Genomic DNA, 17,500 nt, shown 5'->3' with positions numbered 1-17,500 from the left:
TGCCTGTTGGATGCATCAGTATCGGGATCCCACTTAGAGGGTTCATGGTTAAATATCAGTGCTTTGTTGTGATGCACTCTTTCTTGTGAATTGCTATGTTAAGAAGACAATACCAAGCTGTGAAACGTGCCTTTGTTATGTCATGTCACAATTTCCCCAAAGAAATCCTTTATCAACCTTACTGATTCTCAGTTTATTTCCTCAATCGAAAGTAGGTATGCCAGAAAATGGTGATCATGCACATACGTGACAGTTGACATTTTCTTGGTTTATTACTATAGGCAAGGTCCATACCCAGATGAACTGGCTGATGGATACTCCGCTGTTGGTGCAGCTCAACAGCTGCAGGAAGGAGGACTTGTTCCTGATGTGACTTATGCAACAGTTGACAAGTCGAAGAAGAAGAAGAAGACCAAAGCACCAGTGACTGATGTGTATGCCCAAGTTGACAAGTCCAAGAATTCCAACAAGAAGCGTAACAAGGTAAGGTTATTTCCATGTAAAGTTAGTTTTTTTAAAGTTGACCCATCACCTGTGCAACTGACACAGCACCTTGGTTTGTCAAGCCACATACTGTGTTGAGCCATGAATGAAGGGGTTATTTTCTAAGTTAATAGAGGTGCTGCATGGTCGTGGAGAGTTCTGGTGACAGGCTGGCTCTCCAAACTCACAGATCTTTCTTACAATTGTGAATTTGCAATAATCTACTCATTTGATATTAAAGCTGAATTTTCGTGTTGCATGTATGGCCAGCTTTATGATAATTTCATTCCTTAGCATGAATGCCGTTTAGTAAGAAGGAAAGTAAGTAGTTTATTAAAATTATTATTTGCAGCCCGAGAGCTGAATTACATAATTATCTAGATGTCTATTCAATTATAAGATATCTAAAAACATTTGAACAGTAATTCAAAAGAAAAAATGGTCGGATCATGGCTGCTTTTGCAATGTTTCCTTGGTGGTATTATTGCCAATCGGTACCCCAATCCTTGAGTAATCTTTGCACGTTGTAAGATCTAAGAACTTAACTCTCGAAGGAGCTTACCAACCAGGGCCCGGTTGTTCGAAAGCCGATTACCTTAATCCAGGATTAGCGTAAACTTTGGTTTCGTGTTTTCACCTTTTTTGGTAAAAGTTTCTTTTGCTTAGTTTTGTTTTTCAAGATTAACTTCATCTGATGAAAAGTTTTAGCGAATATCAGCGTTGAGCAGCATTTGGGAGTAGAGAAATAAACTCCTTGGTTAATTTTTAATCTGGGATTAGCGTTAATCGGCTTTTGAACAACCGCGCCCAGATCGCTATTTTTTTCTTTAAACTTGATACAGTTTGTTCTTGGAGTCTATTTTGGTCTTCTGGCCCCTCGATCCCCTAAACACTTAACAACCTCACAAGTTGTGAATAAGAGTGGGTGACTGGAAAGTCTTGATAATAACTAAGGGCAAACATTTTTTGTTTTTTTGCAGCAACCTGGCGAATTAGAGTATGCCGAACTGGACGATTTCAGGCCCAATACTCAGCCCCCTCCTCAGGCTTCTGGCGCAAGTGCGAGACCACTTTTCCGAGCACCAGTTTATGAAGGAACAGAATACGCAGACATAACACAGTTTGGTGTCCCACAGAGTGAACCTACTTACGACAATGTGCCAAGGAAAAAAGACGTGGTCTACTCCAATGTGGAGAGTATGTGAACACATCCAAAGCTTTTAATGGCCGCGTTATCAATTGATTTTGACCAAAATAGTGAAAGATGGATATTCGAGAATCATAATTTCCACTGCTTTTTTGAACCCTTAAACTGAAAGCAAATAGGCGTTCAAGTTTGTGAAGTCCAGGTTTTGTTCGTTGACTATATTTTAGCGCGTGATAAAAACGAAGTTTGTTTTGGATTTCTAGAGGATCGCAATTATATATTCGTTCTACTGGTGTTCGACATTTGCTCTTAACGATCCTGAACACCATATTGGAGCCACCAAAATCAAAACCGTTCAAGTGCGATGTAACTCTTCCACGAAATTGGGATTTTTTTATTGTGCGATCCATATGATTCATAGAGACACAGAGAAAAACAATTTAAATAAATGAATTTAGAGTGCTATTTTTTTATCTCCATATTTTGAGAAGAATATTTCTAAGTAAGTCTCAAATACTTTTATTTTCGTGATTCCGCGACAGGAACGTAGCATCGTGTGGTTAAATTTTATGACTGGCCTTCATGGCATTTGTTTGTTCACTCGTCTTTGATGGTGTTTATTTTATAAACACAGAATATTTTAGGTTTGCGTCAGTCATTTGAACAACTTCAAAACAACCGTTCCTTCAGAAATGTTTGAAATTTTATTTTCTATGTGAACTACGTTTTCTTGATGTGAACTTTATTTTCTTTAAGGCCAAGTGAACGATTGATAAGGGTATTTAGCCTAGAAAGATTAACTTCAACAGTGTATTCCGAGACATAGAGCCAATGCGAGGTGCAGCTAATCCTGGAGAAGTCTCCTTTCTTTTAAAGTTATAAAACCTTTTGATTTAATGACATGAAAACGTACTCTGTGTAACTGGTCAACTCGTAATTTTGATACCTGCACTTGAGTGTAAAAATACCTTTTGTAAGGTAACTTCTCAAAACCAGCTTTACGTCAAATAAGCAAACAACTATATAGAGAACGTCCAACAACTATTTAAAAAACCTGACACATCGGTTTGCAGCCTAACGCCAACATACAGGTTGCTAGCGATGTCAAAAAGCTGTTTCACCAAGTCTTCCAGTCAGAACACAGTTGAACGGTGACTTCTTTGAACGTGTAAATAAATCCATGCTTTTTATTGGGTACATGTTCCGGTACTTGTCTGGCTTTCATTCCCCAGCTAATCGTGGAGAAGCCTTTTGCCAGTGTCCTTGCTTTTAAAGTTATAAAACATTTTTTGTTTGGGGACTTGAAAAAGTACGTTGAGGAACAGGTTAACTCGTAATTTCATTGCTTGCACTTGAGTGACAAGGTTGTAACAATACCCTTTTAAGGTAACTCCTCAAAACCAGCTTAAATCAGCTCATGTGGCCAATGATAGCGACACAAATATATGTACCTAATACAAAGCAAGGAAAAACACGTTCAAAGTGGTTCCCAAATGACTGTTTTTTTGGGTGACTTTGGTGTAACAGATTTAAGGTGGGCAGACACGAGGAGTCTGTTGCAGCGACAAAAAACTTGTGTAGTGCACACTGAGGCGACATGTAGCAGGGACAAATTCACAACATGTACGTGTACACATGTGAAAATGTTGCGGGTACATGTTTCAGGGGTATGTTGCAGCGACATGTGCCCTCGTGTGAACTGATACTTTTACAATGGTGCAACACCAATTTGGGGGTGATTTTGTCCCCGTGGCATGTCCCATGAAGTTCAACTTGTTGAACTTCATAGGACACGTCGCTGTAACATACCCCTGAAACATGTACCCGCAACATTTTCATATGTGTAAATGTTGTGATTTTGTCCCTGCTACATGTCCCCGCTACACGACTCTAATGCATGTCGCATGAGTGTGTACTAAACACCTTTTTGTCGCTGCAACATGTCCCTGCAACATGGCCCCTCGTGTCTGCCCACCCTTATGCCATCACCAGCAACTTATGTGTTGGCGTTAAGCTGCAAATCGATGTCTCGGTTTTTTTTTTTTTTTTGTAATTTTTTTTTGTATAGTCGTTCTCATAGTTTATAATTAACTCCTGATTTATTCCCTAAATTAGGCGAGATTTAACAAATGCAAGATTATAGAAGGCCTGTTTCTATTGCCATGATGTTGACATGCTTGTCCGCTCGTTTAGTGTTTTCCCCTTTATTTTTCATTTGAAAGAGAGGATAATGTAAGGAGGCAAGTAACATCAAGCATATAATTATAACCTATAAGGAGAAGAATAGCAAGTAGTATTGAACACACACTGCGCAGCCATAGATTAATAAAATAATATACAAATTTAAGAATAGATGTCTACTTTTTGACTATTTTTATCGCTGTTTTTTAATGAGTTTCATGGTGACTTTGCATAGAATAGCAATAACTAACCACCTGTGGTGAACTTATTTTGCCGTTATCTACGTGAGACCTGAATGCAGCTTTATTATACAGTGGACTAAATAGCTCCATGCCTCGCAGTAGCTCAGTGTGGGGCCGAATGCTGAACTGCCGGTATTATAAACCGTTTCCCTCCAAAATTACAGTTTAAAGGAAAAAATGGCAGAATAGGTAAGCTCAAGGTGGAGAGGAAGCTGCTTCTGAAATTTGAAAAGTATTTTACTCAAGGCTATTATTCTTGTAGGATTGCTAGTCGTAGTAGGAATTTATAAGATATTAACAATTTGAATATTTTTTGTAATGAGAAGTTTTATGGCCATCTGTATACCTCTTAAAAATTTAGATTTATAGAGTTTAGATTTATAGAGTTTTTATCTTTCTATTTCCCCTAAGATGTAGAATTAGTGAAACTTAGTGCTAGCATGTTGAAGTGAATAGAAGCTAGAGCGTTCCATGTTGCTCACTTTAAAAGTAACAATGAACGGAAAAAGTCCCGTCCACAATCAAAGGATGGTTTGTTTTTGTTGTATTAATAAATAAATAAATAATAATCTTTATTGAGGAGATTAATTTCAGTGATAAGTATTCGGTGGTCTTTTCAGCAAAGATCATCAAACAATATTTTCAGTGCATTTGTATCGTAGAATGTTCAACTTAACAGCATAATCTAGTTTATTAAAGTTTTGAATAAAGACGCGATGCTTTTCTAATTTTTTTACTGGTGATTTTTCTTGGTCAAGACATGGAAAAATTTCTTGTATAGTTGTAAATGATGATCTTGAGGGGAGACTATTCATTTTGTCATTGTATTCTCGCTTGTGTTCCAAAACGTGATGTCTATTTTGTCCATTTTCACAGTGACCTAAATGGTCCATGAAAGTAGAGGTGGTAAACATCTTCCAGATGCCGAACAAACTTGTGAACACGCGAACCTGACACTTCGCAAAAACAAAGCGAAGGAAGGGATCCAAAGCAGGGAATTTTGACTACCACAAATGAAATTGGGATAAACGGAATGAAAATTTGAGATTGTTGTAAAATCCATGTAATTCGTAATTTGGGTAATTCGATATAAATCGAAGAGCTAATCATTGTAATAATGAAAATTAGGACAGAAAATAGGTAACACAAAGAAAGCGGAATTTAAAATGTTTTGCATCCTTTTTTTATGTTAGAAAAGGTATTTGTGGACCTTTTCAGAACTTCGGAATGAATAAAACCAAAATGGCTACCCCATCCCAGACTTGCTATACCTAATTCAAGCATCTGATCAGTTTCCAGGAAAATGATATCCTAATCTAGACTTTACCAGACAAAATTGTGCGATATCCATACCCTAATAAATGTTCAACCGTGACACATGCACACATCGTACATGGAGGGACAAACCAAAATTGTCAAAAATAGCCGGTTTTTAGCCAAATTACTAGAAGATAATAATATTAATAATAATAATATTTCTTATATAGCGCCTACCCAGACGTGATCTAAGCGCTTTACAAGTCATGAAAAATTAAAAATTAATTCATAAACGAAAAAGTTATACAAAAACTTCCTTGAATAAATAAGTTTTAAGTCGTGTTTTGAAAGTCTGGAGATTATCAGAGTTTTTTATTTCTTTTGGGAGATCGTTCCAAAGTTGTGGCGAGGCGACAGCGAAAGCTCTAGATCCATAAGACTTCAAATTATAGCTGGTAGGGTTAAGACGGAGCGATGTAGATGAGCGGAGGGTTCTTGAAGGACGGTAGAGACTTATCAGTTCTTGTATGTACGAGGGAGAGGGAGACAAGTCATGCAAAGCCTTGAAAGTGAGAATTAGAATCTTAAACTTTATGCGTTCATTAATTGGTAACCAGTGTAGATCTTTCAAGATGTGAGTAATATGGTTGAATTTCGAGGAAGAAGTTATTAAGCGCGCCGCGGCGTTTTGTACATACTGTAGTTTTTTAACAGCATATTTCGGAAGATTGTACAGAAGGGACTTGCAGTGGTCAAGTTTGGATGAGATAAAGGCATGCACAAGTGTTTTGGCAGTTTCCGTTGATATAAATTTTCTGATACGTGATAGATTGCGAAGGTGATAGAATGCAGATTTACATACGGTATTAATATGAGGCAGCATTGATATGATACTGTCAAAAGTGACACCAATATTCCTGGCAGTTTGAGAAGGCTGGGCGGTGTCTTGACCAAAGCAGATTGACGGCAAGCAGTGCTGTAGTCTAAATTTTGAGTGAATAAAGAGGAACTCAGTTTTTTCTTTATTCAATTTTAGTTTGTTGATACTCATCCATTAGTCCAAATCAGTCAGGCATAACTCGATACGTTCAACAGCCTCAGTCAGTTCCGGGTCATTATTTGTTGAAAAGGAAACGTAAAGTTGCGTATCGTCAGCATAGAGGTGAAATTGCAAGTTATGGTGTCGAAATAAGTCAGCTAATGGTGCAGTATACAATAAATCGAGGATAGGTCCAAGCACAGAGCCTTGGGGTAGGAGCCGAATCAGCATATCAATTAACATGCGTTGATTCTGCGTGGATCCTAGGGTATCTTAGGCTTCTTTTCAAAGGTTGAGAATTAGGATTTTCCGAGATTTTGCCGAGGAAAGACCAAAGGTGGGGGACGTAATATGTAGCTCTAATAGTACACGATATTGTTTAGGTATCGTAATCATGATAGTTCCATGGTAGATGTTTTTGCTAAATCCCCCCTGAGAAGACATGTAATTCAGTAAAATACTAAACCCAGAAAGATTGAAGAAAATAAAAGGAAATCGAGGAACATTGGCTTCAAGGCTGACATGTTCATCATTTACAACTTCTTTTTCACCACAAGCTTAATCGTGCACTCTGAGCTTCTGACAGCTTTCCAAGATAAAAGTTCACTGAAGTTAACCCTGTCCGGTGGGGTAAGTATCTGGATAGGAGACGTCAAATTATGCGATTGTCAGGAACATACACTGCACGAAAAAATGGATTTTCACCAAATTTGCACAACGCAAATATAATGCAAACATATGTTTACTCTAGAGCAAACCTGTAGCAAACGTTGTAAATGCCACATTTGCACCATATTTTCACACCTGTGTGAATATAGTAGCAAATGCGGCATTTACCATGTTTGCTACAGGTTTGCTCTAGAGTAAATATATGTTTGCATTATATTTGCTCTGTGCAAATTTGGTGTAAATCCGTTTTTTCGTGCAGTGATAAGACCACAAATTCTATTTTCACACTCAAAAAATGCGAACTAAGCAAGATACAGATTTTTTCGAATGCGGAATATCCCGCCCACTTTGAAAGGCACAAAACTCTTGCTCCCACGGTCCTGCAGTGACCAAACACTGCTACCGCAGTGTCGCACTGCCTAAGTCGATGAAAAATTAAGTCTGAATTAGTTTTAAAGACTGCTACCGCAGTGCCGTAGTCGATGACGAATGAAGTCCGAATTAGTTGAACGACTGCTGCCGCAGTGCCGTAGTCGTAGAATAATAAAGTCTGAGTGAGTCAAGGGCAAGACGATCTCGTGAAAAGTGTAGTTAACCGAAAAGTTAAGAAAGTACGCCACGATGGCAGGTCTAACGCGTTTTCAGCAATGCTGGGTGTTCCAGGCACGACAGGGAAGTTTGGAATTGCTCAAGGGTTAAAAACTAGATTTACCCTATCGGAGCTTAATTCATTTATCCGTGGAATGTGCACACTTGTGACTATCAATAAAATTTAAAGACACGCGACTGCTAAAAAGAACCTGGGTAATCCCAATTTTCAACGCTTGCCGCCTGGTTTCCTAGACAATTGCCTTCTGGGAAGTTTTCTCCAGATCGCACCAGTTTGTTTAATTGGGTCTCTATTCTTGAGTATTCGACCTCACAAGCTTCTAGCTTTTATATATATCGTGTATAAATAAGGCAACCTACCCAGAAAAAAAAGCTCTTCGACCAAAATCGAAATAACGTAAAACAGACACAAGGTAAGCAAGTTTGATTAAAATTATCCTCATAATTTATAGAAACTTATAATGCTACAAATACGATATTCTAGTATCATAGCACATCCACTTGTTATTACTGAAGTCTCCCTAACATGAATTCTTAATTTAAGAATAATATACATCTAAGCTGGAAAAGAAACAATACTTCAATACGTGACAACCATGAAAAAGGTAGTATTCAAGTCACTTCTCGATTCCCCTGAAAGTCTTGATACCGTTCTAATGCTAACCTAACAAGTACTCTCAAGAGCGAATTAGATAAGAGTGTTGATCTATCACTTAGCGGTCTACCCCCAGCACAGTTACAAATAGATTTATTCCTGGGTTGCCGCCAAACCCAGTCGGAATCTGCGATTCATTTCACCGTCTTTTTATTATTTTTCTTTTCCGTGTCATGAAAAGTCTTTCCTGTCTCTCCCCTGCTATGTAGTGTCTTTGTGTGTAGAGTCTTCTGCGCGTATTTTGATGGGTTTCAGGGAGGGAGGAGAAATGTGTAGATTTCTCTGGTTGACACAGTGGAATATGTAATTAACCTGCAATGGCGTCGAAGTCATCGAAACACAAATGATGTTTTGGTGGATCCTTAAACAAAATATACCTTTATGGAGCTCTACGACAAAACTCTTTAATTAATTAAATATTTGTAACAGGAAATCAGCTGAAGCAACCTGACCGGAATGTACAGAGGGCTGGTGAGATCTCGTTGTAAACAAGCTGCTTTCGCGCCAAATGTCAAATCTTGACGCCAGACCCCACATCGACTGTACCATTTAAGACTTCGCTGTTTCCATTTCACACTTGTATTTCTGGCGGTTCGGCGAAGTATCCATGTCACGCAAAGGGTTAAATCGTTTGTTGTCGCCCGAAACCATTTGTTTTTCCTTTACTTCATTTAACATCAGGGCAAACCATTTTTCCTTTGCATAAACCATTTCATTTTAGGTCGATTCGTTTGTTAGTGGACAGTATGATTTCAGTTCCTTACAGACCATCAACCTCGTTCCCACGGTCTCTCATCTTAACGCCTGGGGCGAGCGAGGAGAGACCCTGGTAGGGTCTGGTCACGTGTCTCCCAGAATCTGGGAGATGAAAATTTATCCAATGAAGGGAGGAGCGGTTTAGTAAGAATTTTGTCTATACTGAGACTACGGGAGTGCGGAATGTGTTGTCACCAAAACAAACCAAGTTTCACATGCTGCGGTATGTGAACATATGTTCTTCTGCGGCCATGTCCGGCGATAATAGTTTGCAAACGCCGAAGAAAACATATACATCGTCTGTCATAAGTTGCTGTAGATTGTGCGGTTCAGTCAAAGACGTTTTACATTGTAAAAATCTGTTCAAGAAGGCCACTGAAGAATTGCTCGCCTTAGCCGAGGCTGTGTTTGGAGGAACTTTACAACGCCATGAATTAAGGCCACAAACGCGACAAACGCGACAAATTCCTTGTTTAGAGAGGACCCCTCCCTAGTGTTTTCAATTGTCACGGAAGCACTTTACCAGACCCTACCAGGGTCTCTCCTCGCTCGAGAGACCCTGGGAACGAGGTTGACAGACCATTTGTTATTTCGCTGAGCCATTTGTGATTACCCTAAATCAATCGTCCAATTGTTAAAATGTTTCAGATTACATGATATTGAATCATTTGTCGATACTTTGAAGTACTTGCGTTTTTTTCGTTAATTCATTTCACATTAGGGCAAACCATCGGTCCTGCATAAACCATTTCATTTGAGGCGGATTCACATGTGTACCATATGAGTTCCTTTCCGAGTCATTTGCTGTTACGATGAAGCATTTGACGTTACCACGTCAAATGCTTCATCGAATAATAATATTATATATTGAAGGGAAAAGTCATTTTCTCTGTCATATGGTAAGCACTGGAGTCACAGATTACAAAGTGTACGCACGCGCCCTGCTAAAGGTAATGTACATACAGGCATAAGCTTTATTTCATCTCGAATTTCCGAATAACTACAGGGGCTAATATCTTCAAGACATTACATTTACAGCTAGAATACATAGCATATACAGATACCTACTAAATACATAATATTTAAAAATATATTCATTATAAAGAAAAGCCGCTGTTCAAAATGCGGACCTGGATTCTCTTTTAAAACAAGTAAACTCATAGGTACGGATAAAATCAGGTAGCGCATTCCGCAACTTAGCTGATACGTAAGAAAAAAGGAGAACTAAGACCATAACTGGTTGTTCCAGGTTTCTTGAGGGACATAATGTAATTCCGCGAAGATCAAGCATAAAACCCCTTTTAAAAAAAAAAAATCAAAACAAAACAAAAAAAGCATACTTTTATCAAGTAATACGAGAAAATTTTGAATGCGCGTATTGCATAGAGATGTAGAGTTTAACTTTCGTAGTAAGAGGACAGGTAATCTGCAAATATAGATATCGTTATTCTCTTATTTACATTATTATACCGTTTCTTTGACACGAGAATTCACGAGCAACCTGTTGGTAAATCAGGTTCGTTCCTATTTGATCCACAACTGGATCGTGCCATGGAGAGAAAATCCCTTTTCTGAAAAACCGCCGCCATGGCGCGTTCATCTCTTGAGCGCCTTTTTCTTTAGCGTACTGTTCGCACTGAGAAATTGCATCCATCACGTGATCGCTTCCACTACCAAGGCTGGAGACCTAAGTAACGAGTGTTAATGGAGCAAACATCAACGGCATATAGCATTTTGGCAAAATTTAAAATATGGTCAACAGGTGAGGTTTCAACCATGGAGGGAACTTTTCTTGGCTTGTCTAAGACTTGCTTACCTTGTCAAAGAGGGCAATATAAAGTGAGAACCCAAACTGGTCTGTGAGCGAGATCTTATCCGCCAGCTGACTACAAAGTTCTTTAGCTGTAGTAGCCGAGTCTGGCAGGAGAGTCTTCGTTGTTCCGTCCATCAATGTTATTGGCAAAGTCAAGGGCTTCTTGGACTTCGTAGCCTGGTTAGAAAGACAACAATATTCTAGTTTACTTGCGTTTCTTTCGTTAATTCATTTCACATTAGGGCAAACCATTTGTCCTTCGCATAAAACCATTTCATTTTAGGTTGATTCATATCTGTACCGTATGAGTTCCTTTCCGAGTTATTTGTTGTTTCGATGAAGCCTTTGTAATTACACCAAATCAATTGACCTTTCATTAAACCGTTTCATATTACATTGAACATCGATGGTATGAACCACGTTAGGTTAAGGTAATCCGTTTAGCAACATCATACCGAACCGTTTCTTGAGCTAGTGTTGGCACACTATACCAGTTCGCGTTTGAAAGATGAACCGTCAGTCTTTTCCGTTTCAATAGTAGTGACAAGAGAATCTCCTAGCTCCCTATTTCGTTTATTGTTTGAGTGAACCATTTGACAAAAGGCAACAGGACTACTTGTATTTAGGCTGCATCATTTCTAAATCATTTAGTCTGTTCTGCACTGCGCCAATGAACCAGTTCACGTTGCTCTATTCCTTTTGACATACTTCCTATTTTTGGCGGTGACGGCGGCCGCCCATAGACAGTTGCATGAAACATTTCATAGTGTAACAGCACCTTAAATATTTGACTTACCTTATTGAAGAATGACGAGAAGACTGATTGCAATGATTACGTAGACATGATGTATACAAATGACCCTCATCATTTTGAAATACCAAAAGTCTTGAGATCACAACAGTAAAGTCTCCAAGGTATTAAAACGGTAACTTTTGAAATGCATGAAATTTGATGGGCAGAGATCGAGAAGGGCATAGCGTCTTGCGCTGCCACTCTCAGGGCGTCGTCAGGTGTTTCTTCCCCACGAGCGTCTGCTGAAACAAGCCACACATTCCTTTCCGTTTGATAAGAAACTGTCATCTGGAAATGACGTGCGCGCTACTTAGGAGCCAATCAGCGCTGTGTAGATCTCCCCTGGGTGAGTGAATGCGTCAACTTCTTCTGGAAGGTTCGAAGCCTTTTCAAACAAACTATTCCTCAGAAGCATTAATTACTGAGCTACCAAACCCAGTCGGAATCTGCGTTTCATTTCTCCGCATTTTTCTTTTTCTTTTCCGTGTCATGAAAAGTCTCTCCTGTCCCTCCCCTGCTATGCAGTGTCTTTGTTTGTAGAGTCTTCTGCGCGTATTTTGATGGGTTTCAGGGGGAGGAGAAATGTGTAGATTTCTCTGGTGCACATACGGAACATTTAAGGTGTTCGATTCCTTCTCTGTCTTTGTTGAACCCATAAGTTACCAGAGAATTTTCCATTTGGTTTCAATGTTGTACATAACACCACACTTGGCTTGGCAAAATATTAGAATTACATTGTTGCCGAAGCCCATTACTCGTCGCTTTTAAGATTCCAGATATTTATTTTTCACCGCCTGTCTTGTTTATCCAATTGACGTTCCATAGTGGTACATTTTGTTTAAAGATGCGCTAAATCGCTATTCGCGTTAAAATGGCTTTCGCCTCCATTGCAGGTTAATTAAATGTTCTCCTGTGTGCACCAGAGAAATCAACGCATTACCCCCAACCCCCTCAAACCAAACAAAATACGCGCAGAAGACTCTATGAACAATGACACCACTTAGCAGGGGAGTGACAGGCAAGACTTTTACCGACACGGAAAAAAAAAATTAAATAAATTAAATTAAAAAAAAACGTCGAATATTACCCATATTCCGAATGGGATTGCCATACTGGCAACCCAGTAATAAATAAAAACAGACGACTTTCGATATATTAAAACAGTCTGAGGGTAGAAATCAGCACAACAATGAAAGTTTTTCCTGTTCAAAGAAATCGCAAACCTCCTCGACCCAGTGCTCCCGATGCGGCATTAAAGGTCACACCAGTCACGAATGCCGATGCTGTCGTAACCTAACATGTCACAAATGTCACAAGGTCGGCTATTTTGCGTCCGTGTGCCGTTCTAAATCCACCGCCGATCGAAAACCGCGTGGATCCTCCTTTAATTCCCGTGATTGCCGGCGTTTCCCCGGCAAAAGATCTAATGTGTGTTATGTAGGTGACGTTGCCGAATACGCGCTGCGTGACACCAACGCGCGTACTGATGATGATGATGATGACTCTTAGATAGATAGATAGATAGATAGATAGATAGATAGATAGATAGATAGATAGATAGATAGATAGATAGATATACCTTTATTTAAACACGATAATGTTTAAAGCTATAAGCTTATGGGATCGTGTGTTTACAAATAAGATAAGATTCCCTCAAATTACATACTGTTATACGCCTAAACTAAAAATCCCTATGGTGTAAGAGAGCTAAAACTAAATGACAATTACGATTGTATATGTAAGATACAATTAAAAGTATACATAATCATGGTCACTAAAATCTGTAGTAGAAATTGAAGTAGCATAAAAATTAAAATTTAAGAAACTTGCATTATCTTTCAACTTGGTTGACAAAGTTTTACAACTCGCGTTTACAATTTAATGATCGTTAGCCAAGGTGTTATTCCATAGAGCCGCACCTCTATATCTAATCGAAAAATGGACAAATCTTGAGTTGATGAATCATTGATGAATACGCGTATGCACTTGATGGTTGTTGTAACATCCCAGTCTTGATTAATGGTGTGGGGGTTGACATTGTTATTGACTCAGGTGCTTCTTGTAACACCATAAACGCTGACATTGTTAAGCAGCTTAAAGAAATCGGCACGCCCTTAAGCGATTGTCGCCGTCTCATCCATCCGTATGGTTCTTCACTTATCCCGTCAGCTTGCATCCGCACCCATCCAGGTTGAAGGCCGTGAGCCTATTCAGGCTGATTTTCTCGTTGTTCCTGGTAACTCGCCCCCACTTTTAGGCAAAGAGACAGCCGAGAGGCTAGGCGTACTTTCTATTGGTGTAAAGCACCTTTCTAATAACCCTCCAATGTTGGAATCTACGAAACTTTTCTCAAAGTACCCGGGCTAAGTGACGGGATCGGCTGTCTCAAAAACACTCAAGTAACACTTCATATTGACAAAACCGTCCCTCCGGTCGCGCGCAAACATGATCGAACACCATTTCACATGCGCACTAAGGTAGCTGCTGAAATACAGAACTTAGAACAAGAAGGTGTTATTGAGAAAGTCTCAGGTCCGACCGAATTGGTGTCCAGGGCCCGGTTGTTCAAAAGCCGATTAACGCTAATCCCAGATTAAAAATTAACCAAGGAGTTTATTTCTCTACTCCAAAATGCTGTTCAACGCTGATAATCAGCAAAACTTTACATTAGAAGAATTCAATCTTGAAAAACAAAAATAAGCGAAAAAAACTTTCACCAAAAAGTTGAAAACTTGAAACAAAAGTTTACGCTAATCCTGGATTAAGCTAATCGGCTTTCGAACAACCGGGCCCAGAACTGTTACCCCACCCAAACCCAAGAGTCCAAATGAAATACGACTCTGCGTTGACATGCGAGACGCGAATCGTGCCATCTTGAGAACGAGACACATCACCCCAACTATCGATGAGCTCACAGCAGACCTCAATGGCGCGACTTTCTTCAGCAAGCTCGACTTAAAATCCGGGTACCACCAGCTCGAGCTTTATCCGTCATGCAGATACATCACCACCTTCTCCACGCACGTGGGATTGTACCAGTATAAGAGGCTCACTTTTGGAATCAACTCCGCCGCAGAGATTTTCCAACATACCATCCAGACGCTGATAGCCGATATTCGTGGTTTATGGCAGAAACCAGAAAGAACACGACGCCGCACTCGACCAAACGCTTCGCAGACTTCACGACTCCGGCCTCACCGTCAATCCGACGAAATGCGAGTGCAACAAGCCAATGTGAGCGCGATGTCGAGGCAAAAGGCATCATGAAATGCTATGCGGAGAAACGTCTACTTGACCCTATCGACATAGGAGACACTGTTCTGGTGAAACAACCCCGGCTAAACAAACTGTCAACACCATTTAACCCAACTCCACTGGTAGTTACGGAAAGGAAAGGAACCATGGTTACCGCCCAACGAGGTGATGGGTCCAAGGTAACCAGAAATGTCTCCATGTTCCGCAGTATTCCGCAGACGCTGATCCAAGAGAGCGACACTCGTGATGACAGCTGTGAGAACATCCTACCTCTCAAGAAAAAAACGTCCCCGTCAACCGGAAGAGAAGAGGAAATCGCGCTACATCCGCCTCAGCTCAGTATCTCCAGACCTAAGCGAACTGTCCGCCCGCCGAGGAGATTAATTGAAGAGATCTGAACTGTTAGTCCGTGTTGTTGTGGATCATGTAGCGAACTTTTCAGAGAACCTGTAGGCCTGTATGCGTTTTTCACGGGCATTCATGTTTGGCAGCTTAAGATTTCAGAACATAGAAGACTTTGTTAGCTTAACGTTCAGTTTTATTTGCATGTTAGATTGTAGTGTCGAAGGAAGGGAGGGATGTAATATTGCATGTGTTGTGTGACTCGTGTAACGGCCCCAGCATGCTTTGGAGCGATTAGTAGTTGGACGAAAGACACGTGCTGTATTCGGAAGACAGAAACTCGGTTGTGGTATTTCTTGTTCACATTAAAGACATTACATCATATAGGACGGCTCTATAGTCAGTATAATAGGCCATAATGACCACCAAATGTACTTAATAATAACTGTGGCTCATTGTGGCCCATTGTAGCTTATCGCAGCTCATTGAAGGTCATGGTAGCTCGTTATAACTTATTCCTCGTTTCAGAAATTGTGTTGCAAACAAAAAGGTGGTTTATGAAGAGTTGCATTCAAGGGAGATTCAGTCAGAGAGTTAGCTACCTCGACTTGAAAGATTTCCGTTGTTTTGAATTGCAGCGATAGTATTGGAGCCAAACCTGTGGGAGAAGTAGTGGGCAAAATGTCCCTTTCTCCATTCTCACCACTATCATGAACTTGGGCATGTGGTGGTGCTATTGACACCACTATTACAATGCTGTCAGCAACCTGAGGCACCTGCTATACGTTTGTAAGTGCTACTATTAATTGCAGTTTTATGTCTAGAACTTCACTAGTTAAGTGAGAACTTAACAATAATAATAATAATAATTAGGTGAAAAGTTGAGGATATTAAACTGAACAATGAAGTACTTTCACTGGTGGGAAAGCTACCTAATACTTTCCTAATCATCTCCAAGCTATCCAATGACAATGGTTGAAAAGCCATTCAATTGCGTAGTGTATAGGAATGATGATCATCGAGATTTCGTTGTGGTCGTTGCACATGCACTCACAGGTGCCTAAAGTTCTGTTTGACCTTTTAAGCATATGCGTCTCGATGTCACGCAATTGAAAAATGGCTCGTGCATGACTAACCAAGCCCTTGTTTGCTCATTTAAGTAAAACTCTTTCAGTAGTAATTCTTCGACTTTTTTGACTTTTCGTATCTGTATATTTTTCAAATCCGTTACAGAAACAAACTCGAGCTTCGTTTGATGGCCTTAAATGATCAACCTAAAAATATGTTGGCATAAGTATAAAATGACAACAGAGCAGAACGTTTTCTAAACCTTTCGTTGTTTGACACAGAAAAGGTCAACAATTTCTTTGCTAAATAAATTTTCTGCTTATTTTTGAGGAAGAAAGGAAAGTTAAGGGCACAAATATTCTTGGTTAAAAAGGTCCGTAAATGCACATTTCAACCTCACGAACTACCATACATTCATCTCCACTAAAACCTAGTATAAAACGTTTTATGTGGAGGAGTTGAACTTTGTCTGCGCCTGAGTATTGATTTCATCGGCGAGATCTCAAATGTATCATGCTACTGTAGTACACCAGAGTTTATTGCAAGATCGAACGTTCGCGTTTGATTCGCTATTTGGTCGTTTTAAGAATCGCATTTAACTTCTTCTGCCAACTCATCTTTATGTTTGCTGCAAATTCAACCAATTCAGAGTTCAACTTAAAATTTGGAATACAATGCTGTTAACACAACTTCAATTGTTTGACCCACGTTCCCTATAGTACAAGCTATTAATTATTAAGGGCGTTCCTTCTTAACTACAGGCGTCGTTGCTACGTAAATTTCGTAGGTTCTAGAACGACAATAGACAACCCGCTTGGCCATACGTGGTTTATTGAGGAACACTCTCAGTTAGTGTACGTTGACCATATTTGAAAAAAAAAAAAAAAAAACTAAAGCAGGATACATTTTAAAGGAACAAAATTCACATGACCAGACGTAGAACTTCGTTAGCATAAATGTTGCGAAATTTGATATGAAATATGACATGAAATTTTTAAGGAATGTGATCACGGATTTCTATTGTGTTCTACTGTGTTCGATCTACTTTAAAAGACGATAATCCTATACCTAGGATGATGCGGGTGATTTTTTTTTCCCATCATCTGAAAATAACAGTGCTGCGACCACTCTTGTCTGAATAGGGGCTTTTTACTCTCATTGTACCTGAAGAAGCCTGATTTGGCCAGCCGA

General features: G+C 39.6%; 2 protein-coding genes across 2 annotated transcripts in view; one reads left to right on the top strand and one right to left on the bottom strand.

The window, feature by feature from the left end:
* Positions 1 to 4,775, top strand: part of LOC137981958 (neural cell adhesion molecule 2-like) — a 45,462-nt gene extending 40,687 nt beyond the window's left edge. Inside the window, exons 12-13 of the mRNA XM_068828982.1 lie at positions 282 to 483; positions 1,464 to 4,775. Coding sequence (XP_068685083.1) covers positions 282 to 483; positions 1,464 to 1,688 — 427 coding nt within the window. The 3' untranslated portion in view covers positions 1,689 to 4,775. The remainder of the gene's footprint in view (positions 1 to 281; positions 484 to 1,463) is intronic.
* Positions 4,776 to 5,611: 836 nt separating this feature from the next.
* On the bottom strand, positions 5,612 to 6,361 carry LOC137981957 (uncharacterized). Its single transcript, XM_068828981.1, has one exon. It carries the CDS (start codon positions 6,359 to 6,361, stop codon positions 5,612 to 5,614), a length of 750 nt encoding a protein of 249 aa, XP_068685082.1.
* Between the last annotated feature and the right edge of the window lie 11,139 nt (positions 6,362 to 17,500).

Source organism: Montipora foliosa, chromosome 13, assembly GCF_036669935.1.
Source record: "Montipora foliosa isolate CH-2021 chromosome 13, ASM3666993v2, whole genome shotgun sequence".
NCBI classification, from domain to species: domain Eukaryota; kingdom Metazoa; phylum Cnidaria; class Anthozoa; order Scleractinia; family Acroporidae; genus Montipora; species Montipora foliosa.
The sequence above is the reverse complement of the archived record's forward strand: the minus strand, read 5'-3'. Positions and strand labels throughout refer to the sequence as shown.